At 40.9% G+C, this 26,678-nt stretch overlaps 1 protein-coding gene across 4 annotated transcripts in view; it reads right to left on the reverse strand.

Moving 5' to 3' along the window:
• The window catches only part of XPOT (exportin for tRNA), a 29,952-nt gene extending 6,787 nt beyond the window's left edge, over positions 1-23,165 (reverse strand). Inside the window, exons 1-19 of one of the 4 annotated variants that reach the window (XM_048500603.1) lie at positions 23,060-23,165; positions 18,031-18,174; positions 16,476-16,609; positions 15,471-15,553; positions 14,137-14,193; positions 12,690-12,759; positions 12,124-12,342; positions 11,340-11,524; positions 10,334-10,502; positions 9,267-9,503; positions 9,122-9,160; positions 8,675-8,737; positions 6,553-6,677; positions 5,331-5,472; positions 5,107-5,226; positions 4,833-4,927; positions 3,322-3,391; positions 2,714-2,952; positions 1,187-1,472 (exon numbers count right to left, since the gene is read on the reverse strand). In XM_048500603.1, coding sequence (XP_048356560.1) covers positions 1,187-1,472; positions 2,714-2,952; positions 3,322-3,391; positions 4,833-4,927; positions 5,107-5,226; positions 5,331-5,472; positions 6,553-6,677; positions 8,675-8,737; positions 9,122-9,160; positions 9,267-9,503; positions 10,334-10,502; positions 11,340-11,524; positions 12,124-12,342; positions 12,690-12,759; positions 14,137-14,193; positions 15,471-15,553; positions 16,476-16,535 — 2,259 coding nt within the window. In that variant the 5' untranslated portion in view covers positions 16,536-16,609; positions 18,031-18,174; positions 23,060-23,165. The other 3 variants (XM_048500604.1, XM_048500601.1, XM_048500602.1) reach the window with 3 other exon arrangements.
• Between the last annotated feature and the right edge of the window lie 3,513 nt (positions 23,166-26,678).

Consider the following 26,678-nt stretch of genomic DNA (forward strand, 5'->3'; position numbering starts at 1 on the left):
AAAATAAGGAACTGCCCAAGGATAACAATAAGCCTAGAGATCTAAGCCTAAGAGATTCATGTTTCAGTCCAAACAATTATCTGGACCATACAGGTTACATCAAAATACTGTTGTTAAGCTATTTTACATTTGTACGATTCAGAACAAAAACCACACTAATTTTAACAGCATAGGTCACAATAATTTCACTGAGTTAGCCCTAAAAGAATAACTGTTAACAGACTTTTGTTTTTTTACTTTTCTGTTCAGATTCTCAAACAGCAGCTCCCAGTTAAAAGTGCACAGAACTAGCTAGACTGCAGCTCCAGACCATATTTTACTTCAAGTTACTTCAGACATTCCTTGACTGCACTATTTATGAAGCCCATACTCAGCCAACTGAACTTTCACAAACAGGTTGTGATAATAGTGTTTCCTTTTTTCCCTTCCTGGATCCCCAAATACAGAATTTAAGATGTGCAAAAACTGCTGTCCAACCATGGTTTCAATCAGAACATTTTTTTTTCATTTTTAACTCTTCAGCAGCATTTTGTGCTGCTATGTTGTGAGAATGCAACAAAACTTTGTATAACAAACCACTTCTTGCCTTTTGCAACCTGCCTCTGCCAACTCTTACCCACTTAAATATTTAGATAAGAGATATTAGTCTAAGCCTGTTCAGTGAGTTCAAGCTTGGTTAAAGCCAGTCTGGCTTTTAGTTATGTTTGATATGCCTGATGCATTAAATTTGTGTACATACCTTTTATACTTTTGTCTTTTATACCTTTGCCATAAAACAGAAAAGACAAAACACTGTTCACCATCTTAAAAGAAACACATATTAAGAGCTAAGCCATTTCATTATAAAATTCAGGGAACAGACGCTTGATGATACTGAACTGCCTGATCCAAACCATGAAGATGTCTAGATTCAACATAAACTCTCTGTCCTTTAAGTAAGATTATTTCATAAACTTATCAAAAGTTTCATGATCATTTCTGCACTTCAGAAAATTTCTGTATGTTTGCAAATTAAGCATAGTAGCAATTATAATCCCTCTTCCAAATTAGTTTGAAAAACAAATCTTTAAAGGGACATATGCAAACAGGAATGCCATGGCTTTTTTTCTGAAGCCAGACATCCAAAAGATAAGAATTCCCTTTCAATGTTAAGCTTTTTGTTCTTGAAATGAAAGTGAACTCCTACCTTGAACTTAGCTGTGATTTGGTTTACTAGAGGAATGAACTCTTGAAGGTCTTTAGCTTCACAGTCCTTGAGCATATGTTCAGAGGCTGAAGGGATGAACGGGAGAACTTCTTCCTCTAAGCAAATAATCATTCGGTGAAGAAAGGTGCGGACACCACTTCTAAGGACCTCCTTCTGCAAAGGACAGCTCAGAGCTGGTAAAAACGTTTGCAAGCAGTCCAGGTACACTTCAGAGCACCCACATTGTTTTACTGTCTGCTTGTTGCTGAAAGCTTTGCTAGTACGGCTGTGGAAAAAAACAACTTTCTGTTAGCCCAAAAGTCCAGTTATCTATTCAGAAAGCAATCCACTAGAACAGGGGTCCCCAAACTTTTTAAACAGGGGGCCAGACTGTTGGAGGGCCAGACTAAAAAAAACTATGAACAAATTCCTATGCACAAATGATGGTAAAATGTTTGATTTCCACGCTTTTCAGCCACTTTTCATGTCATGGTCCTATTTTTTTAGATCAGTGACCAAAGAAAAGAGTAATGTCAAAAGTACAGAATTGGGCTCCAAATATTGTTGGGGAGGCTGTGGAATACCTTCCCCTGTAAAAAAAAAAAGCAGAACTTTCCCAATGAAGCATTCCATCTAACCCAGGATTAGAGTATCTTCCTGGGATTCTTCCTCCTCTAGCAGCCAGGGAAGGCGATTCACCAGCCTGGCTGCGATGCCAATGGGGAGTGAGAAGCGGAACAGAAGCACTAGGAGAGCAACACATGGAGTATGGCCGAGAGGGAAGAGGCGGAGCACTGGGAGTTGCCACGTGTAAGGTTTCCAACTCTGGGTCAGAAAATTCATGGAGATTTGGGGGTGCCATCATGTAATTGCAATCAACAGCCGTTGGGGCCGGTTCCTCCTCTCCCTCGAGCCCCCACTGCACATGAATGGAGCCATCACCGCCATGCCTGGCGGGCCGGATAAATGCCTCCAGGGGGCCACATTTGGCCCCCGGGCCGTAGTTTGGGGACCCCTGCACTAGAATGAGCCTTTTACAACAATCCACTTTCTTTAAAGACTGATTTGAAAGACTGATAATTCCTGAAATACATGAAGCAGTTAGCCAATACCTTAAGTAATGCCATTACCTGTGTTCTGCGTCTGTGCTTTGAGTTTATGGAGATTGTTCTGAAATGTTTAAACAACTATTTTTTGCCTTGGATAGCTAAAAAAGTATAACCCCCCTCCCCGCACACAAATATTTTCCCTAGAATTGAGAGGCAACAGAAGCCATCTTCCACAAAGGTTATTTTTACTTTGGTAGTTCTCAAGCTCAGGAATTCACTTTTAAATGAATTCTACCCTCATGGGACCTTTATTTCTGTAACAAGGAATACAATATAGCATAAAAAAGAAACCAGAAGAAGATCATAGCTAAGGTATGCTCCTTCATGGACAAATATATGGAGTGTCTATTTCCATCTGTGGGTTTACGGACTCAGAGTCATTACTTCATTCACAATCTTGAAATGGCGTTGTTCCCACCTTGCAAATCCAACAGCATGATTCAGACAATCAGCCAATGCCATCTGTCGGTCCTCATCTTGTGCCATCATAAGCTTTTCTAAGAGTACTTTAAACTTCTCCATTAGAGGAGTCAAAAGATTTTTCATTAAAGCCTGCTTCCGTTCTGCAGAGTAGTCACTGTTCACAATTAGTACCCCAGCTGTCTCATAAATAAACAGTTGGTCATCACTGCTGAGCAAAGTCTGATAGCCATTTTCCTGGAACCAAAAACAAAATAATATTCCATTTTTTTATTTTGCTCCTCTCCTCTACTTGTAGAATTCTATGGTGAAGAAAAAAGACTTCCTTGCACTACAAACACAATGCTAGTACAAACTTTATCCAACACCCTTCCACAGCAATCATCCAAGGAGAGATGGGGAAAGGCCATGGCTCAGTGGCAGAGCATCAGCCATCTCCAGTTAAAAGCATCCGTAAGCAAGCTTTTACATGTACATATTTCTGTTCCCACAGTTTGACAGCAGTGCTACAAATTAAGCAACTTGTTCCTCTTCCCAACCTTGATGGGCCTCATCCATCTGAACTGCAGGTTTACACCATTCATGTCCAGAATAAAAAATACTCACTGGTGGAGAAAGTTCTAGTAGATCCTGTATTCTGTTCAGAACATCCTCAATAAAAGGGTTCATTTGTTTGCTAAAGCATAAAATGGTAAGTTGAGTTTACATTTTTAAACCTTTCAAACCTTTTAACCTTTAAATTATTTTCAAACCAGTCTTAAATGTTAGTCGTTCAATAACAAAATAAAACTATAAAAATCTGTCATCCATGAGAATCTCACCTCACACTACAGAGAACAGCATGACCTCCTCCTACACATTCCTTCTACTTATCATAATGGACTACATGCCACAGAGTGACCCATTAATATAAGTCTAGGACAGTGATGGCGAACCTTTTCGAGACCGAGTGCCCAAATTGCAACCCCAAACCCACTTAGTTATCGCAAAGTGCCAACACGGCAATTTAACCTGAATACTGAGGTTTTAGTTTAGAAAAAACAGTTGGCTCTGAGGCATGTGTTACTCGGGAATAGTAAGCGGTTAGGTGGTAGTTGGTGGCTTTGCTTTTGAAGCAAGCTGTTGCAAGCTCTTCCAGCGGTGGAGATCCATGACCCTAGGAGGGTTTACTCAGAAGCAAGCCCCATTGCCAGCAACCGAGCTTACTCCCAGGTAAAGGATCTTTGCATGAAAATCAGTGGGGTTTAACAATGCTTAACAGGGTTACCTACACTGCTTCCCCAAAACTAGGTCTTACATTTAATGCTAATAATCAAGCCCAGCATTGTGCCCAAGGTTAGCCCGTATGTGTGGGGGGGGGGGGGCATCTCTGTTTGCGCGTGCCTACAGAGAGGGCTCTGAGTGCCACCTCTGGCACCCGTGCCATAGGTTCGCCATCACTGGTCTAGGAGAACGCTAACCCAAATTTTAGGACTATACTTGAAAGCTGACATGAACTTTTCAAGAATATCCATACCAGAGAATAAGCATCCCAGAAGGAAAAAAAATAGCGAACTAGTGGATATGCTAGGTTTCCACAAATCAAGCGCACACAGTTTCATAAACAAGTTATGTCTGTACATAGGTTCAAGTCAGACAAAACAAGCAAGCCACAGTTTCTTGTGACAAGAATGAAACTTGGAAAGTCTTGGTTTTGTATCTCTCCTTCCTATCTCCAGATCTTCTTCTCTCTGCATAACTTAAACCCAAATTTGTCATCTCATCTAATTTGGGCACCAAGACAACCATAAGTTTGTTTGAAACAGCTACAATAACTAAGTCATATGTGGGGTGGGGACAGAAGTGCAGAGCCAGAAAATAAGTACATTTGAAAGAATTCACAATCTATACACACACACTGCTTTAAAAAGATCCTCCTTTGGTGCACTCCCAACCTCATGTCATAGCTGCATTTCTGTGACTATGAGAACAAGATATGTTTGAGCCAATCACCAAGAGGGCGTATTGAAAAGATGTGTGTGATGCACCAAGCTCCCTATTCTGCTTTTGCTTCAAATAAAACAACTTTTCAATTTCAGAAAATCTTTTAATGAAGTCACAAGTTTTCAGCAGCTTACTTGAGAGACTTTACAAATCTGGAGAAAAGGTAAGCTACTCTGCTTCGAACTTTTGGATTAGCATGGCGAAGACCTCTGTGATCCAAGAAGGCCATCTGCAATGAAGATTTGGAAGTTTCATTAGCACTCCAAGACCCTGGAACAGAATAGTATATCAAGGCAAGCAAACACAATAACATTTTTGCAACTCTTTTCAGAAAAGGTCCCCCCAAAAATAGTGTCAGGGATAATCACATAATTTTTTAAAAAAAATAAGGATTTACTATGAACTTACTAAAACATTTGGAATGTGCTGAGGTTCAATGGTAAAGAATTTTTCGTATCTGACCACAGTCTCAAAGAATTCTAGGGTAACGGATGTATGCTGATAAGCACTAATACCCGAGGTAACCAACTACAGGAAGAGGAGGAAATAAAACAGAAAGGAAGATGGCTTTGATTAACATTTTCTTTTAACGAAGTACTTCATCAACCATGCCTGCTTAGTGTCATACTTACAGTCCGCATCATATCCTGGAGAGCACTAGCTTTTGTATCACCTGAAAAATGAGCACCATGAGATACTGGAAGAGCCTCAGCCAGCATATAAAGTAGCCTTATTGCTACTTCTACTTCCATAAATGGCTTTGTCTGCCAATTCCTATAAAACAAACACGTATAAGTAAATGCAGTGCAAATGAATGTTCATGTTCACAGACCCCCCTAAAGAAATGTACGTGCAAGTAAGGATCAACACAATGATCCTCACATACTAAGCATTACAGAGATATCTCATGCACAATATGTTGTTTTTCTTGTTACAAGTATACTTTACTGGAAGCTGAAAACGGATATAAGATTAATGTATATTTCATAGGGTATTACTGAAAAAATACCAAGTTCAGCATGGCTGGTTAAATACAAGGCCATGGATATAGTTTGGGAACATCAGACACCATTGTACTACTGAAGCAAAGCAAGCAGCAATCTGGATGGGAAATCCAGATTTCTTCATGTGAGAGCTGGTTGTATATTATGATTTGGATCCATTTCTTCCCTACAAGTGTGAAGAATCTTCTGCCTATTGAAGAACTCCTCACACAGTGGAAGGGAAGCATGGAACTGTATTCTACTGCTCTGCAAAGGGCAGGAGATCTTCCAGGGCAGGAAGCTTCCCTCTGATACAAGCATGGTAGGACATAGCCCAGTGGGTTAAACAGATTGAAATATTTACTAAGACTGGATATATGCTTAAATTCCCCACGAATACCTGATCACAGGCAAGCTATGATCCAGTACGGCATTTCTTATTTCTCAACGTTTGATATGCCAGTGATCTTATAAACTTTTACAATGTACCCCCTCATTTAACCCTTTCATTCAAATTAACAGTAGTATTTGACTTTGTCTTCACCTTAGTTTAGATAAAGCAGCAACGGGAACAAGATAAGGCAGATTGTTCCCTTTGCATATAAAATAACTGAAAATTATTACATTTAGTCAGCTTTCTTTTTCTTGGGGTCTAATGAAGCTACACAGATTTGTGGCTTCATTAACTTGTCTGCAGAAGATACCAAGAGTTGGAAAGCATGGTTTTAGCAAGAGTTGCAGTACATAATGTGAGGTGTCAAATAATCAGACTGCTAATATTCCAACCAAAACTGAAGTCATTGAAGATCAAAGCTAATAGTTAATTCAAACCAGAGAAAGCCTCCAAAGATTGTCATAAAACAAAACTTACCGCAAGGTAGTGTTAAAAACTCTGCATACAGAAACCAACAGCAATTCAGGTGAAACCTGCGCAAGTCTGTCCAACAGCAGCTTGAGCTGTTTTCGGTATTCTACAAACATTGCTTCATCTTCACCCTGGTGACATAGGCAATGAGATGACATCACCCAGTTCATTGTACTTCATGCAAATAAGATGCAAGCCAATTATCTAACCAATTCTTTGACTGAACTTCCAGAACAATTTTATCCCTGCTCCAAGAGGTTGTCTCCCTCGTGCCAACAGGAACTGAAGATGAACTAATTTGTACACCAGAACAACATCACTGCACTGGCAATAAATATTGCCAACTGGCCCCTTAAACTGGCAAGCCATTGCAAAGGCCAGGGGAATATCAAAACATCTCAGGAGCAATAAAGAAAGAGTGCAAGTACATGCTAAATATTTTCCCTCTGTCATGAGAGATAAGGCATCCCATCCCTTTAAGAATGTCCCACTACTCCAGATTTGGCCAGGATGCATACATTCAATGTTGGGAACACTTCTGAAATGCACCTGTGAGCCTGATTTCACATAAAGAAGATACTCCATATTATTGTCTCCAAGCCCTGCTACATCTCTGTTTGTGTTAAGTTTACAAATCAGCATAAATAAGTTGGGCTAACACCATTCTAGGGTCCTGAATTCTCAGGAGGAAAGTGGGCTTATAAATGCTTTAAAAATAAATAATGTTCTATGTTGCTTTTAAAATTCCAGTCACAAGTTCCCCTTCACCCACATTTCAACATAACAAGCTTCAGTTGAAACCAAAGTAAAAAATATATCATATCTGAGTCAATATTAGATCTCTTTTAGTTTTTGACCTCTGTGTCGTTTGCCAAGAAGGGTGGAATTTTTCCAACAAGGCTTAGGCACAAAGCTTGGAAAAGGCCTGTTACACCAGGAATTCTGAAGGAGTGAAGTATGACAAAGATGACCAGGTAAACAGAAAACCTCCGCTAACAACGGAGTGACATCCACTTTATCTAGCATTTTGAGGAAGTGGTCCAATACTGAGTGAGGGCAAAGGCTCTGCAGATAAAGAGGAACTCTGTCTTCCATGGAAAACTGTCCAAGAACAAAAACTGCATACAGTCTGGTTCACTATAATTAGGCAAACTCCTCTGCAATGCTGTAATGGTTGAACAAACTGATCAGGAAGGTGTGGCTCTGCCTAATCAAGATGTGTGTATTTGTCCTCTAACCTCAAGATAGATGGTGCCAGGAAAAAATATTTAAAGTTGGGCTCTAGAAGTTTCTGAGTGCATGGCTTTGGGTGTTCATATACATGTGACTGCAAAGATGCTACAAAGAAAACAAAGCTTCTCTACTGTGCCTAACTATGCATGCTAATACACACACACACACACACACACACACAGGCTTCAGGTGGTATGAACTTGAACCTCTGTGCACACAATGTGCCTATATGTATAACAGTGTACTTTTTTGCTGTGGATCAAAACTGGAATTGGCACTATGGCCCTAAAGCTCCAAAAAGGATTCTGCTACTAGTGCCCTACAGAATAGTGTTAAACTAATAGTAGTTTCATTTAAGCTGTCTTCAAATCATACCAAGAAACATGTACTGTTTCCATAGAAATTGAGCTAACTATGAGATGGGTAGCCTAATTCAGAGTCCCTGGCGGTAGGATACAGTGCTGCTTCAGTGCTGATCCGCTTCCTTCAAGAGGGCTTCTCAGCAGCACAGGGAAGCAAAAAACAAAAAAGTCTCCCTGCCACCAAAAAGCCCTCCATTGGGCTCCATGGTATACCTTTTGGATGGTGTAAGCCCAAGCCCCTGGCACCGATGTTTTGGCAGGCAAAGGCTGGGTGGAAGCTGAGTAATCCCTGGTCACACCTCCAGAATGCCCCTGCTACCCGGCAGAGGCACAAGAATGCTGATGCAGTGCTCTGTGCCACCTCAGAGGGCCATGGAGGCTGCCTGCCAGTGAGTTTGCTGCTCCACCAGGGTAAGTGCCCCAGGAAGGGCAAATGCTCCAGCACAGCCCCGCACTGCCTCCACATGTGGATTCACCTGCCTCCCCCCACCCCCACTGGATTGGGCTGTAAGTTGCCAAAAGGAACATCTTACCTCATTTTCAAAGTTGTATTCCTCATCATATGTTAACTTCTTCATAACTGCTAACATAATTGCCTGCAGTAATGAAAACTATTGTTAGTTTTCTCTCAAAATCTTGCAAGAAACACAGCAACAGGAAGAAAAAAAGAGAACACTGCATCATGACTGCTTGAAACAGACACTTCGCATAGAATTCCACTAACAAAAACCCCACAAGGACAAAAAAGTTCAGCTGCTGACTTGGCTAAAGTGCAAAACTGAAATTTGGTTTACACTACATTTGTGCTACAATGCTTATTTTTGAGTATATTCGAAGTACATGTTTCAAGACAAATATCCATACTACTTTGAAGTGGGGGGAGGCTAATGTGGCAAAACAAGCCATCAGTTACACCATTGGGCAGTGGGAGTAAGGATAAGAGAAAATAATTGTAGGATAAGAGAAAATAATTGTCTTACCTCTACATTAGCTTTTTGCTGTTCTGAAAGCATAGGAAGCTGCAAAACAAGAACATAATCTGAAGCTATTCCCTGAAGCAATTTCCACATATTTTTAAGGAACCCAACTTATAACTCTGTCAATAGTGTAAGGACTTTAACCTACCTGCTTCAGTATATGTAGATAATCATAACAAAACCCAATAATATTAGAAGAGATATCATCATCCTCATGAATCAGTAGTTGCAACATGAGGGCCACTTTTGCCTCAATCGCTTGTAGAGTATCTTGAGCATTCTTCATATCTTCACTTTTCACTAGTTTAGTCCAACTAGCTATCAATGCCTGTCCCATTCCATTGACCAATTTGGAAAACCTGGCTAGGAAGTCTACATCTTCTTCCTGTAAAGTTCAGAATAATTAACTTTTGAAAGTAACCAGAACAGCCTGGTTATTTTTAAAAAATTATAAGAGGAAGTCAAATTCAACATTTGTCTGAAATGGCACTTTTATGCAACAATCACCTTGAAGACATTTTACTTTGCCTGTACTAAGTCTTTCATACTTTCATAAAAGTTATTATATATGTCATGTATAAAGAATGAATAGCTTATAATACCATTTCAAGTAGTCCTTCACCTCCAGGCCTACAGCAGCCAGGGAAGAATTAAAGATGTAAAAGCTGCTGTTCATCACATTATGAAGCTCTAAAACTGTGACATGTAAGACCCTCTTCTGCTACAGAAGCCTCTGACAGCTCTCATATTTTTTCTAGTATATTTATCTAGCGGATTTGTCAATCCCTATGGCCATGGAGCAGATATAAAGTGCAATGAGGGGATGAATTCTACTAACGGTCACATTTTTTTAATCCCATCCTTTCCCTAAGGAACTTGGGACAGCACACATGCTTCTATTTTTGCCGATTTTAGTGCCAAACAACATATTAGGAAGACCAGATTGAGTGCAAGATTGATTCAAAGTCAACCAGAACATTCCATGACTTTGTGCGGATTTGAACCTAGGCCCAACTATCTGACCACTACTGGCTACAAGTTTTTGGAGGGTGATGGCATAGAAGTGGATATAGCCATCCAGAAGAATCCTTTCCATCAGACAATCCTTTCGGCAACTCATTAATACACCACAGCCCAGGCTATGTTACTATAGTTTCTCTTCCCGTCAGTGTTCTAAACCTAGTAGGGCTATTCTGAAGCAAGAAATAAACTAACCTGGTCAATACTGAAAAGGCCTGCAGACTGTAATACTTGACACAATGTTTCAACCAGCTTTGTTTTGTCAATTGGATCCATTCCTTTATTTACAATTTCATACAAACAATCACAAGCTTCCTCCCGTAGAACCTCTACAGACATGTGACCTAGCAGCATATTTATAAACCTAAAAAAGAGAGAAAAGTCTTACTCAGCATATGGAAGTTGTAAACAGCATCTGTTCAAAAACATATATAGATATAATTGACACACATACATTTAATCTTTATTTATTTATTTATTTATTTATTTTATTTTATTAGATTTTTATACCGCCCCATCCCCGGAGGGCTCTGGGCGGTGTACAACATTTAAAAATAGTATAATTAATAACATTTAAAAGCAGCGATCCAAGTTTAGATATAAATTAAATTAATTTAAAATCCAAGATGTAAGGTGGCGTCCAGCATTTCAAGCAGTATGAAATCCCTCCACTCCCCACGATGAAGGGAGGCATGGCGAGTCACAGTGATGGAGTGCGTGAGGCCGGGTGTTAAGGGCCACAGACGGGGCACTATTAGCGGCTGGGTCCTCCAAAGGCCCGGCGGAACAGCTCCGTCTTACAGGCCCCGCGGAACTCCTTAAGGTCCCGCAGGGCCCGGACAGCTGGAGGGAGAGCGTTCCACCAGGCCGGGGCCAGGGCTGTAAAAGTCCTGGCCCGCGTGGAGGCCAGCCGCATCGCCGAGGGGCCAGGGACCACCAATAAGTTGGCCTCCGCCGATCGGAGAGGCCGCCTAGGGACATATGGGGTGATGCGGTCTCGAAGATATCCCTTAAAATTAGATGAAACTGAAGCATGCACCCATGCTGTAGTGATTTAAACACCATTCGGATAGTGGGTCACTTTGGGCACTCTTAATTATTACTTAATACACAACTTATCCTTAAGTTTCCTGGAGACTGCTGCAGATTTCTATAAACATTTGCTAGAGTGCTCACACAATAAATTCGTAAGAAATATTACCTGTCATTGGCAATGAGGCTCAATTCTATCCAAGAGACATATGCACCCATGACTTCAAGGCACTGACATGTCAACTCTGAATTTGTATACTGGTAAGTTTGCAAGATTTGGTACCAGGATTCCACTAGACTTGGAATGCATTGTTCTCTCATTGTATCTTTTAGTAAGGTATTTCTGCGAGCCTCCTGTAAATACATAAAAAGTGTCAGTCCAAACAAAATGCTCATGCTTTAGTTGCAAGTTGGAAATGCTGGGACCACAAACAAGACATGCACCAGAAAAGTGGTATTTGATCTCCTTTGGAACATTTATTCCAAATTGGAAGGACTGTTTTTAGCTTTTATGATGACTGTGGATTGTGCTTTTGTCAACTGCTATCAAGTAACCAATGTAAAAGAAATACTATATTTGACAGTTCCTGCATTGGATGCCATGGAGGATTTCCACAGGTGGAGGAGTATTTTTGCCCATTCACTGTACCAAACTTCCAAGTTCCTCTCCTACTTCCCCCAGACATCCAAAAATATCACACTTTGAGCTGCAGCATGAGGGGAGAGGCAGGGAATTCTCTTCAGGCCACAGAGTCAAGACACAATCTGAAGACTTCTGTTAACATTTTGTTCTGTATCAAAACCAGACATTACATATAAGACCACCAGGAGGATATTTGTAAATGTACTGGAATTACATTTATATTTGAAATTTGAAGACAATAACTTAAGGACAGAAACATTTTAGAAGTGTTATTCTACAAGTAAATTTATACTGTAAAGAAAGAACTTGCCTCAGATGTGTGAACAACATCTCTATCTACTAGTTCAGCATCCACTGCCATAAGGATTCTGAGGTACAGATCCACTCCTCGAGGATTAAGGCCTACCACTGACAGAATATCAAAGAAAAACTTGGGCCATTTTGTGAGATATTCAGTAACAAACAGCAAAGCAAAGACTTGAGCTGCTTTGTTTCGTATAAATGTCTTCTCTGGTTGAGAATTCACCATCTGAGGGGAGAAAAATTATAGTTACTTAAGAACCAAGCTGTGTATAAAAATGTAAGGGAAAATATATATTCACATTGTAAATTTAATTTAAAACTTGGGAACAATTTATGAAACAGACTCTTCATGACAGAAAGCTATGAAAAATCCTTGAGGTAGAACATCTGCTTTGCATGCATACAGTCCAGGTTCAATACCTGGCATCTCTAGTTAAAAAGCTCAGGTAGCAAGCAGTTTGAAAGACTGCTATCTAAGATCCTAGAAAGCTGCTGCCAGTCAGAGTAATTATTCTGATCTTGATAAACAAAGGGTCAGAGTCAGTATAATGCAGAGGCTGTATTCAAACCTACCTGAGCTTGGAGCCAAGCTATGAGTGTTTCCCTAATTAGTTGATGCTGTACTTCAGTTAACTGAGGATACCTAAAAATACATAAAATAATACTTGGTTCATTTTAGCTTTAAGAAATTTAGTAGGCTATGGTCCAGTCCTTAAAAAGGGGTTTCTTTTAAAATTTGTATAGATAATTAATGCCAGAAAAGTTCAGCATAAGTTTTCAAGACGTTATGAAGCTGAGCAAGGTCAAAAGATAAACTGGTGATCCTATATGGAGGATATAAAATATGTATCACATGTTTTGTCAGAGGGGAATAAATAATTTCATACAAAGCATGCTAAACTCATTTCACAAAACTATAGTGTTGGGCTGGGATCTAGGCAGCTTGTGTTCAGACCTCCACTTTGCCAAGAAGCTCACTGAGTGACCCTGGGCCAGTCACTCTCTTTCACACTAACCTTCCTCACAAGGCTTTTGTGAGGATAGGACTGGAAAGCCAAGTTTCCTGAGCTCATTGGAGGAAAGATAGAAAAAATGTTAGATAGCACTTGCCCTCAAACACAGTAAATGGCTTTCAGTAGAACAGGTGGTGTTATGTGAGGCACCTAAGCAATATTAGACCAGAAAACTATACTTCCAGCAATCATTTTCCAGTTCCCAATCAGTTCATACATGAAGCAAACCAGATTATTACAGTTCTCATAGTCTTAAAAGAGGCTAATTAGTCAAGCTACTTTATGAAAACATGAAGAAAGCAGATATGTTAATTTCACCTGGAAAGAAAGATAGGTCCTGATGAGTGTAGTTCAGGTGGCTGGGTTCCCAAAAAAGTTTAGTGAAAAAAGTTTAGTTAAAAAATGTTGACATTCAAGCAATATATAACTTTGAACAATGCAAGGCTTTCAGACTGTTGGAGCTTCCCTCATTATAAACATCAGCAAGTTTGAGTCCCATTCCAGTAATTAGTCAAATATATATTATAGATCTATTAAATATGACCCAGATAGCCCATGCTAGCCTGATATGAAATCTCAGTGGCTAAACAGGATCAATTCAGGCAAGTATTTGGATGGGAGACCTCCAATGAATACCAGGATCACGGCATGGAGGCAGGCAATGCCACGCCACCTCTGAACGTCTCTTGCCTTCACCAGAGGTTGCCATGTCAGATGTGATTTGATGGCAATTGATCAAGATTGGAAGATTGTTCAAGGAATATACTGTTTCTCAGCCTTTCCTCCAATTCTTACCACTGTAGCACTAGTCAACCAATTCACTGTCTTTTCACAACATTTACTACACAATTGGGATTGCACTAAATACAACTATTTTCAAGCCATATCAATATTTAAAATGAAATTAAAGAAAATAAAGGATTTCATATATACAAACACCCCTGTATATTCATATACATTCCTTTATCATATACTAAAACCTTGAAGATATGAGGAAGATATCTTACTTGTATTTGATTTGATGTTCCAGAACTTGAAAGCAGAAGAACTTGATGTGATCATCACTAGAAAAAGAAGTGCAATACAAACAAAACTATTTAGGAACCACGTTGCAGACTTTATGTGCACGATCTTGACAGTGGATATAAACACTGCTAATTCTTTACAAAATTAGAGAGTCAGACTGATAGCACAAAACTGAACACCTAAACTTTAATATCTGCCCATTTATTAGAGTACATCCCATGACTGAACTGCACAATCATAAAATTAGGTCCTGGGTGCAGAATCCTAAAAAAAAACCCCTGAGCTTTTAAACACAAAAGCGAGTCTTTTGACCAGATTTTTAAAAGGTATCCTGTTAAAGCACAGCTTCTGCCAGAAATACTGAAAGGTTACTATTAGAGTAATGTATGACCTCATCCCCTGCCATCTTATGGTTCGCTCTGCTCTTCTGGCAGCCATTTTGTCGTTGGCTCTGCCTCCTCCAGCAGCCATTTTGTTGCTGCATAAACCAACCTGTGTCTGAATTCCAAAGGTACTTGCAAGCTCAAGAAAAGTTGGGTACCCTTAATATAGGTAATGCCTGGTGAAATAGTGGGATTTAGTATGAGATAAGTGTTCAATGCCTTACCATATCCTATTATTAGCAGAACAAAAAAAGGAAAATGTGCATCTGCTTATTTATTTCATGGCCCTCATCTCCCATTTTCTACAAGAAACTTATGAGAACTATGTTTACATAGGACTCTCCAGCAATTTCCCATCCAAGTAGATGTGAGAGACAGAATTCCTTCACTTCAATGGCAGACTCAAGTTACAGGCCTTTAGGTTACTTTCTGCTTAACAGACAAGTTAGGGATATATAAATAATATAAATTTTAGTCATGGGGAATCCCACCCCCCTCCACCCAGGGAAATAATAGAAATTTTGGTAAGATTTTGCTGTTCAGTGAAGCCTAAGCTTGTCATCCTTTGTTAGCAACATAAAACACATTATTTATAACTTAGAATATCTCCTATATTTCAAATCTCTGTGACTGGTTGCAGAATTTATCCTATCCTGGTGCACGATTTTGAAGTTCAAAATATAATGAAAGGCACTTTAAATTCATATACACAAACACTAAATATGCATTTAGAAAGCAAAGCATTCTTCATGTGCCATTTCAGAATGGTTAACAAAGCATACTATATAAAATTACTATTTACGACTACCCAGCAACCACACATTATATTATTTTAAATAGCAAGACTTGCTTGGCAAAGTTTCCAATGCCAAAATTCTTACAACTGCAAAGCATTTCCAAATAAAATAAAATAATTATTTTAAATTTTCTACCTGTAAATTCTTTGGGCTAAAGCTTCAGCACACACCTGCCAAGCATCTGGAGAGATCTTCAGCTGCTCAAAATAGGCTAATGCCTGAAATTACAAATATACAAAAAAGGGCTTCCTTCAAAATGTAGCAGAGCAAGGAAAGTTGCCAATGTGGTATAAAAGAGATCTTTCCCAAATCTATATAAAATGTAGGCCCATATGGTATTTTACATAACTTTAGAATTAAGTAGGGGGAGGAGATAAGAGCATATACTTAGAAATTGCACTGGTTTTTGATGCCACTTAAGCAAAGGAACAAAAACACTTGGATACCTGAGAAGCAGGAATACGAAGGAAGTAAATAGATACCCAGGGAGCAAGATGCAGAAAGGATAATACAAAAGGAAATGGGGGAAACCTCAGGGTCTATGAACTTAACAATACGGTAGCAAGAAATTAAATGTACATTTAAAATCAGAAACAGTAAAAACAGATTAAATTCCATAAAATAATAAACAACAAAAATGGCAGTGTAAGCTCCAGTATAGACCAAGCAGACCAAAGTAAGTGTGGATGGTGATTGATGGAAGCATAAAGAGAAAAAAAGGGGGGGCTGCCAAGTGTCTGGTGGATAGAGCAATAGATAGATGTAATAGAGCAGCCAAAAATCCTAAAATTCTTACAGGCCTTACATAACAGGGCCCTGGTCTCTTCAGTCAGAGAACTCCCCGAGGCAAGGGCCATGGCCAAAAAGGCCCTGGATGAGGACTTCCAGTAAATTTGGAGAACTACAATGAAACATCCTTGGGAGAACATAGCAGGAGACCCAGTCCCACAGGTATGAAGGTCCCAGACCATAAGGCGCTTTAAAGGTTAAAATCAGCATCTTGAACCTGATCTGAAGCATATTAGCAACCAATGAAGTCGTGGATAACAAAACAGTCACATAACAATTTGAATCAGCTTTCTAAATCTTTGGCTACACCTGGAATTTACCAAACTACCTGTAGTTACAAATAAAACTTACTCGTTGCCTGAAGTCTAAATCAGCATTTGGATTTAGTCCCAAAAGAGCTTGTTCATCCATCTCTACTGCTATGATTCAGCTTCCTTATGTTTCACAGGATTATCCCATTCACCCCTGGTAGAAACTTCATACATCTACAGAGGAAATTAAGACAATAGCAAGAAGTCCGTTTAATTAAAATGAGTCATAATTATTTTGGCTATATTATTATATATAAAGTTGTCGAACCATCTGTCAGTCAGCCTTCTGTAGCCACACAGAAGCAGAAAACACAATTGAGTTAAATTACTACATAAAACCTCTATATACATAATTCACCCTAGTAAATCTACGAGTTTAAGGGTCAGAATCTGAATAAATTATATATAGGATGTTATCTTGGCCCGTATTTCACTTCAGAACAGAAATGAGCCATACTTATGTTAATGTGTTTTTGGCGTCAGGTATCAAGTTGTTAATTTTTATAAAAATGTTTCCTCACAGTTTGTCCAGAGAGGAAACTCAGCATGCTACTTTATAGTGCAGCTGTACATTACTTTCAACCTGACTGCAAGGAATTGGAAGTGTCCCAACCAAATCATGAAATTCAGAGGTATCCTTTGCTTTCCCTGTAACAGAAATCTTGTAGGTATTACATAATAGGATAACATGAACTGAACAAGTCCCACAATTTCTTTGTTTAAAATATTTAGAAGATGACTGCCTTTTTCCTGAGCATCTCAAGATCCAAGGCAACTAACAACAGACATAATATTAAAACCAAGTGAGAATTTCTAATGAAACCGTCACTTATTTGGAAGACATGTAATCATTGTATTTGATTCAAGTCAAGTGTACTCTCATAATTTATAAATTCAAGAACAAATTAACACTGGAAAAAAATAACTCATGTGCCCACCCCCACATCACATCCAGGCTCACACTGCCCCCCAAACGCCATGGAAAAGCTGTTCTGCAGCCTCACCACAAGGCTGGAAGGACAAGATCCTGCCAGACCTCTTCCAGGAGGTGATCCAAGGCATGAGGCAGCCACTGAAAGGACTGAAGCACAGGCCACTGCTAAATATACCTTGAGCAAGGGGGAGAACTGACAGTAGATCCTACTGAGACGAACAAATATGTCTGACACAACATGCAGGGAGGGACAGTCCTTCAAAAATGTGGGCTCCAGGCTCACAGTCATGACACGCTTTAAATGTAACCACCAACGCTTGAGTTAGACCCAGAAACTAATTAGTAGACAGTGAAAGGATCTCAGCATAGGAATGATGTGGCCACATCAGCTAGCCATCACATTTCGCATGAGCTGCAGCTACTAGATTATGTTTGAAAGTCCCACAAACAGAATGTTACCGTAATCTAGAGCTGATGTTACTGAAACACAAATCAGCAGAGCCAGAAGACATCTGAAAATAGGGAAACATCTTCCTAAACAGATGTAGTGGGGGGGGGGGGGGACATTTTTCACTGTCACAGACACTTGTTTCTCCAAGAGGAGGCCAAAATCCAACAAGATTCACAATCTCTTACAAGTCTCTTAGTGAAAGCTGTATACCTTCTATGCTGGAAAGAACAATCCTGTTTAAAGAAGTGGCCCTTCCAGCCATCATCACTTCCACCTTCTCTGGATTCAGCTTCAGTTTGTTTTCCGTTAGTCACTTTGACTACTCATTCAGATACTGGGTCACGACAGAGACATCTGCTGGAGATATATAGAGAGTAATATATTGGTGGGTGTCTTCTGAATATTGTCAACCTTCTCCAGAAGTATGAATATTAAGGCGCCTTACATAGATCTTAAACATGAGAGATAACAACACCTTGTGGCATTCCTCCCAACGTCAGCTCCCAAGGGAATGATTAAGAATCTGCCACTGAAACTTTCTATAAGAGAAGATTGAAATAATCTCTATGCGGATCTGCCAAGTCCCCTCTCACAGATGCCTACAAGGGGTGAATCTCAAAATCACACATATTATGATTTCAGAATATCTGGGGGGGAAGGGAGGTTGTAGAATCACAATTAAACTCTTTCCATCCCTAAGTGATGTACAACTAGGCAGCAATAGATTGTGTGATTTACAGTGCCATCTTAAGCAGAGTTTAAGTACACTAAAATCAATAAGCTTAGAAGGGTGCAACACGTGTAGGATGGCACTGTGTATAGGGAAGGTGGGAGATACCCCAGCATGACAGCTGATTTAATGGCATGTCTTACATACTACTGCATTTATCTGTTTAGCAGTATAATTCAGTATCTGACTTGTTTTTAATATTCACTTGTAGAATACATTTTTTCAGGTAGTTTCATTGGGTAAACATGACAAAACTATTGAATTTCATGGTGGGTGTAAAGTATTGTCAAATGGCAGCTGACATGGCCACCTAGTAGGAGTTTCAAGGCAAGAGACAAACAGAAGTGGTTTGTCATTGCCTTCCTCTACATAGAAATCTTGGTATTCCTTGTGGTCTCCCATTCAAGTACTAACCAGATCCAACCCTGCTTAGCTTCACCTGCGCCAACCAGATCAAGGCTTGAATTTATTGTCTTAAAGTTTTTTGATGTAAAAGTAGTAAATAACATTTTTTCTGAAATAAATATCCAAAATGTCCAGAATATTTTTTATTTAGATTTTATCATAAAAATAACTTTATAAAGTTTAAGCACGGGTTTTTTTTCTGCCCAAATGTAGGTGAACTAAATTATACAGAATTTTATATATTTGCAAACATTAAGCTGCTTTAGTAGTAAGATATTCAAACATTGGTTCTCTCTGAAAGAGAGCTTATCATACTGAAGCAGCCTGTATGATAATGTAGGAGAGAATTTGGTTTGACCTGGGCACACTGGGATAACAATATTTGCTCTTGTTTAGCAGCTGGTTTTTCTAGCTTAGTGTGGAATTGATAATCCTGCTAAAATATCCAGGTATAATTTCAACAGGTAGGAAAGAGTTGCATGTAACCCAAAACATAAAATTCCCTCATGAGGTATTGCCAAAGAAATATTACCCTACATTCTCTTGGACTAAAATGAAGACATCTTTCCATGGAAAGATGAGTAACGATTCTTCTGGTCTCCTCAATAGTCAGCATTACTATATATAGCCTTCAGGGTGATTCAATTGTCCCACCTCATACCTCACTAAAGTAAATGTTCAACTGAATCAGTTTAAAGAACTGGGTGATCCCCTTTTTCTCTCATGCATTTGGTCTGAGAGATTATCACAGTAGAGACTTTTCACAGTTCAACCATAACATGTTAGAATTTTATTAAACTCTTCAGGGATACAGAAAAGTTGCAGGGAGAAATTTGGTGAGAAGAAAAGAAGCAGACATATACAAATATTAAGATGTTCTTAATAGTATAGCTCAGATGACTTTTGGCTGTTTAATAAGGTTTCAGTTTGTTACAGTTTTCTGAATTGTCTGAAATAAGATAAACTTTCTGGTTTTTCACAGACTTGCACTAAGAGGTTCATGTGAAACTCTGGTGCCCAAAATCTAGAAAGAATGGAGTATTCAAACCAGTGGCAAAGCCACCAGGGGACTGAGCGACACACCGTGCACCATTCTAGTCACGTGAAGTGGAAAAATCCTCTCTCCCTCAAGAGCCCCATCCTCAGAGGTCTCCCGGCACACCACCCCACTTACTTTTAGGAATGGAGCAGGCCAGAAGCCTGCCTGCATTGACTGGGCCTGGTGGGAACTACATTTCCCAGGGGCTTCTGGGAAATGTAGTTCCCACCAGGCCAGGCAACATAGGCAGGCTTCCAGCCTTCTTCTCCGGCCTGCTCCTTTCCTAAAAGTAAGTGGGGTGGAGTGCTACGGGGGGGGCCCGGGGCGGGGAAGCAAGAGTGTGCACCGGGCACACTCTGGTCTAGCTATGCCTCTGATTCAAACAACTCCCTTTCCCCTTCAGATCTCCCCAAACTTTAGAGCTTTTAAAGTAAATCCACTTTAGAACTAGGGGTAAGTATTCTTCTCCCACACAAAATTTAAATTCTCCTCCTGGTTAGAGACTGGTCCCTCTCTAACACCATCTCTCTCAGTCAGCAGTTCTCTCTGTTCTACACACAAAATTCAGGTGACGAACTAGTTTGGCTTCTAGAACCTGGTCTAAAAAGCTTATTCTTCTCTTTGGCTAGAATAGGATCCTTTCCCCAAAAACTCTTTTCCTGCCAATATCACAGGTCTATACACTGACACTAAACACATCTGAAGCCACTAGTTTCAAGAGTTCCCATCAACAATCCTATCAGCAGCTCTGACTGAGTTCTAAACTGTGTTCCACTTATTCTCATCATGTCACTCACATACATAGGTTTTATGAGGAATTAACTCTTCCAGTCAGGTTTTTCTGCTTCTGCAGACTCCTAGCCCTAAAGTAGCATTTTCCATTGGTCCATCAAATCATCCTCCAAACTGGAGTCTTCTAAGAAGCAGTTTTTACAATCTCTTTCAGACTAGCTAAGGGCATTTTCACACATGCAAAATAATGCACTTTCAATCCACTTTCACAATTGTTTGCAAGTTGGTTTTGCTATTTCGCACAGTAAAATCCAGCTGCAATGTGCAAAAGTGCCCTTAGAAAAACAAGCCTGTAGATTTCATGATCTAATTATCAGAAAGAGATTACTGTGCAGTTCTTTGAAGAATTACTCTACCCTATACTCATTTATACCAATGAACTTGTAAGAGAGAGTAACTCCACGTAGGATTGCACTGTTCACCATAATTTCAATCAGCAAGATAATGAAACAAGAAGAATATGGATACTCCGGGATCGCATCACCCCATATGTCCCTGCACGGCCTCTTCGTTCAGTAGAGGCCAATTTATTAGTGGTCCCTGGCCCCTCAATGATGCGGCTGGCCTCCACGCGGGCCAGGGCCTTTACGGCTCTGGCCCCGGCCTGGTGGAAAACCCTTCCTCCGGCTGTTCGGGCCCTGCGGGACCTTAATGAGTTCCGCAGGGCCTGTAAAACAGAGTTGTTCCGCCGGGCCTTTGGAGAGACCAGCCGCTGATATGGTGCCCCCAGCTGGCCCTTTCATCTGGGTCTACTATCCAATGTGACTCGCCGCCCTCCTCCCCCTCTTTCCCAGGGAGAATTTTAAAAGTGGGGTTGACCAGACGCCTCTATTATTACTATTATTATCATTGTCACTGTTATCGCTGTTTTAAAGGTTTTTAATAATTTATTTATATTTATGTTTTATGTTGTACACCGCCCAGAGCCCCTTGGGGATGGGGCGGTATAAAAGTTTAAATAATAAATAAAAAATAAATAAATAAAAATACACATAGGCCTGCCCCTTCCGCACATACAAAATAAAGAACGTTCAAACCACTTTAAATCCATTTTTGCAGCTAGATTTTACTGTGCAGAATAGCAAAATCCACTTCCAAATAATTGTGAAAGTGGATTGAAAGTGCATTATTCTGCATAATTCTGTGCGGAAGGGGACATAGTAACACATTCTTGCTCCCTATTATATGCTCACAACTGTTTTAATTGGGCAATGACTATACCATCAATCAGTACAAAGTATTCTATCACCACAGATACTTCTCAACACTGTCAAGTGATAAAATAAGCAAATATGAATCATTTCACACGTGCAGAGTGATCAGATAGAATCCGAGAGCAGATCCCAAACCAACTACTGACTCCCTCCCTCTGGCAAACTGCTACCCAAATCCACTCTGCAACACCTTGCAAGCACAAAAGGCTTATGTTCAAAATGGTAATTTTAACCTCCATCACCCTTAAACCTGACATGCTAAAACTGCAAGTCTCACTCCACCCTTGCCCCCCAGCCTTTACCATGGACACTACAGCTCCATTCACAGTACAGTATGTATATGGACTGAATAATCCTCACGTTATATTCAACGTGTGTTCAAATGATGACTGAAACACCACACTTAGCCAGGTACTGGTCCCCGAATTTATTTATACAGGGAATGCACGTGCACCTACAGGACGACGTACAACTCGTGTTAACCGTAACACGTCCATACGGCTTAAGGCTTATGGGGCCAAGTAGGGGCTGTACTGAAACGGAGGGTGACACCTCCTTCGCCCTCATCATTACTAAGAGAAAAAAAGTATGAGTGCAACCCCCATTCTGTGCGCCAGCCTTCCTTCCTTCCTTCCCTCCCGAGCGACAGACAGGTTTTCCCCGCTGGGGGAGGAAACGCGACTCCCCCCCCCCACGCCCCATGGCCACCAGCGAGTCTTAGGAAGCACGAGGCAGCCACGCATTGCCCGCTGAGGCCTGCCAAGCCAAACACACTCGACTTCCCTCTCGCCCATAACATCCTAAGAAGCGGCAGTCGCCTCTCCTCACTCGACTTCCTGCGAGTTGGGCTACGCCAGAGCCCGCTTTCAGCCGCCCCAGACCCCCTCTCATTACCTTCCCCGCTACTCCATTCAGAGAGGGGGTCCTGCCTTCCCACACTGCAGCCACGGGATGGTGCTCAGAGCGGCCACCGGGTGCAGGACCCAACGGCGGCAAGAGACTGCCCGGGAAGGATGCGTGTCGAGGGGGAGGGGAAAGAGAAGCGGCGTCCCCACCCACCTTCCCCAAGTTCCGCCCGGGAAACAAGCCTTCTCAAACTACACTTCCCAGCACCCTTCGGAACAAGCCTTTCGAACAGTCTCAGGGGTTCTCCGTGTCGTAAGGAAAGCGCAAGGAAAACCGGGAGTTCGGAAACGGAGCTTTCTGACACTTACTCCAGCTCCACCAATCAGAGAACTGAAAAGCTTGGCAAGCTCGGAAGGAACAAGAACGCTCCGTGGAGAGTACTGCATGCTGGGATTTGTAGTCATGCTGCAGACCTAAGCGGGGCTCTTTAACATCTTTAGCTGAGATCCAGCGGTTTTCCCAAGAAGTGGTTAGTGGTTATTTCCAGATCGACAGCGTATGATTGCCACACTACAAATATTCGTTTCGCCAATCTGACCTCGTTAAAGGAACGCTGGGAATTGTAGTTCTGGGTTAGGATTTATCCTACAAAAAGCCACAGTAAAACTGAAGGTTGGTCGTATTTGTCTGATGTAGCCAAACAGCCTTATGACACCTTAAAGTTCTAAAGGATTTTAAATAAAGATTAACAAAATATGCCAATATGTTAGTGCTTAGGATACCACAACAGTCCTGTTATCAATGATATATTCTTACCAAACATTCTTCAAGGGCAAAAACGCTAATGCCTGAAAGAAAACCCACCAATTTCACAGGAACTTTTCTGTCAAGAAGAAGAGTTGGAATTTATATCCCACCAGCCACAGATGCCAGCCACAGATGCAGGCGAAACGTCAGGAGAGAATGCTGCTAGAACACGGCCACACAGCCCGGAAACCACACAGCACCCAAGTATATCCCACCTGACTAAGATTGGCTCCACCCCCTGGCCCACCCCTGGTCACACTGGCGCATCATTCTGCGCTGCTGGGCCTGGGCTAGAACAGCGGCTTCCAGGTCGGGCGCTACAGAAGCACCCGGTACCTGTCCGCCACAGTAAGCAACCCCTTCACCCCCCGTAGGGTTGTGCTGGCTTCAGAGAGGGATTTTCCCCCTTCCCCCCTTGCCCGTTGCACAAAATTGTTTCTCAATCAATTGTGCAATTGAAGTGATTAATTAAAAAAACACCAGTGATTAATTCAAAACATATGTAAATAAATCGGTCAAATTCAATGGGTCATACAGATTTAACTCAAAGAAAAGTAAAGGTTTCTTAAATCCAGATTGTTCCTCTAAATATATAGTAGCTTAAACTGTGGTTTTGACTCTGTGAAAAGAAAACGGTACACTGATTTAAGTCACCTGTAGATTTAGAGCAAATCTATTATTCTTCCTCTGGCTTTTGTTGAGGATGCAGGACAAAAACAGCAGTGTGAAAACGCTGTAAACCCTTTTACACCATTTTAAACCATTTTACACTGTTTTCACTCAGCTGTTTTTGGCCCATGCAGAATCCGCCTTACTTTCACTTGGCCAGTCTTTAGTGAGGTTTCTGTTATATCATGAGGTGAGTCACTTTCCAATTTCCATGGCATCCTGGGGCACAAGTCTTAGCAGTATTATCACATTGGTGGTGTTGGTCCTTGCCATGTGCATGACAACAGCTGCTACAAGCAATAATGCAAGAGTTAGGAGGTGGCCTAGAATCATAGGTAGTGCTTTTCTTTTTCAACTGCATACTGGTTTTTCCTCTGTAATTTACTAGAAAAACTTGTTTGTGCTAGAAGTTGTACAAAATAATCACAGACCAAGGTCTGTGATTACCTAGGACACATTTGTCAAGCTGTATAAAGCAGACTTCGTTTACCAAGTATGGAGGAGGATTCAAGAAGCCTCGCTACAGGACTTGGTTTCTTTTAGATGAGAGAGAGAGTGTAGTAATGCACTGCTGACCCAGCAGCACCGTGGTAGAACGTTGGGACGCCAACGGACCTACGGCCTTGCTGGTCGCACCGCACCCCCACTCCTCATCCCCCTATGAGTCACGGGTCATGAACTGTCTGGCTCAGTCACCGGGCGCAGGGACAATGGTCTTGCCCCCAGGTGAGGATTAGGCTCAGACGCTTACGCTCCTCTCCGCACGTAGCCAGGTGAGATCATGCATCACATGATGATCTCCAGGTCTCCCGGTCTCCCGCTCATCTCCCTACCCACCTCCTTTACACGCCCACAATGAAACCCTAATAAAAGGTGCCAGAGACCAGCACAGAGAGAGTTGTCAGGATCACGAAATCCCGCGCTTCCTGTTGCTGACGCTCTCCACCAGATGAAACCTCCTCCGCGTCTCGCCTATTCCTTAGCGACGACCCTGCGGGGATGACTACAAGAGAGCATTGAAGTGTCTGTCTTATTTACAAATATAAAATCAAAGCACACTGGAAACAAACAGATTTCTGTGACAGGCAGCAAAACTTATATTTTTTGCATTAGATTTCCAAATAAAGCAACTGTTTGGACCACTGTGGTCCCAGCCTAGACTATTGATAGATTATAGCTTGTAAATGCAAGCAGATTCCCACTAACTATAGTAGTTTATAGTCTTTGTTGAAGGCAGGTGTATTTTGCATAGTTCAATTGCCATAATAGTTATATTAGTGTGAAATTAAAGTTTTTCTGCTATCGTAACTAATCTTTCCTGGGAGTAACCCATCCCCATCTCAGATAAAAATCGCCAGGAATATATGAGATATCGATAGAACTATTTCAAGCCACAGAAATGGAGTCAATCTAACTCTTAACAAGAATATGGCAACAAATATAAAAAATGGAAGTGTGTCAGATAAGAATGTATTTTACCTCCCTATCTCTTCAATCTATATGCAGAACATATCATGAGAAAAAATGGTTTTGATTAAGATGAAGGTGGAGAGAAAATTGGTGGAGGGAACATTAACCATTTGAGATATGCAGAAGATACTACATTACTGTCAGAAAACAGTAAAGATTTTAAATGATTACTGATAAAACTAAAAGTAGAAAGCAGGATTGTAGCTGAACATCAAAAAGACAAAAATGACTAGTTGGAAACTTTACAACTTTAAGGCTGACAAAGAAGAAATTGAAATTGTTCAAAATTTTCTAATCTTTGGCTCTATCATTAATCAAAAGGGAGGGTGCAACCCAAAAAAATCAGAAGGAGATGGTGACTGGGAAAAGCAGCTACGAAGGAGCTAGAAAATATTATGAAAGGATGTGCTATTGGTGGGCAAGATATGAGAGTATTCCCAATAACTATGTATGGTAGTGAAAACTGGACAATAAAGAAAGCTGACAGGAAGACAGCTGATTAATTTGAAATGTGGTATTGGAAGAGAGTTTTACTGATTCTGTAGACCGCCAAAAAGACAGATAAGTGGGTTCAAATCAAGCCTGAAGTCTCCTAGAATGTAAAATGACTAAATGGGGTTTATTGTTCTTTGGTCATATAAGACAAGCCTCATTGGAAAAGACAATAATGCTAGTCAAAAACTGTGGGAAAAGAAGACCCAACACGAGATGAATTTACTCAGGCCGTTTCCGCACGGCCGCCATGCACCCCCACGCCGCCAAGAGTTCTGCCGGCGTGGGGGCGCAAGCCCGTTCGCACGCAAGCGTGCGAGCAGGCCAAGCAAAGGCCCCCGCAGGAGAGGCGGCTCCGCACAGAGTCGCCTCTTCCCCCTTCTCCGCCCCACTC

The sequence above is a fragment of the Sphaerodactylus townsendi genome, linkage group LG06 (genome assembly GCF_021028975.2).
Source record: "Sphaerodactylus townsendi isolate TG3544 linkage group LG06, MPM_Stown_v2.3, whole genome shotgun sequence".
Lineage (NCBI taxonomy): Eukaryota > Metazoa > Chordata > Lepidosauria > Squamata > Sphaerodactylidae > Sphaerodactylus > Sphaerodactylus townsendi.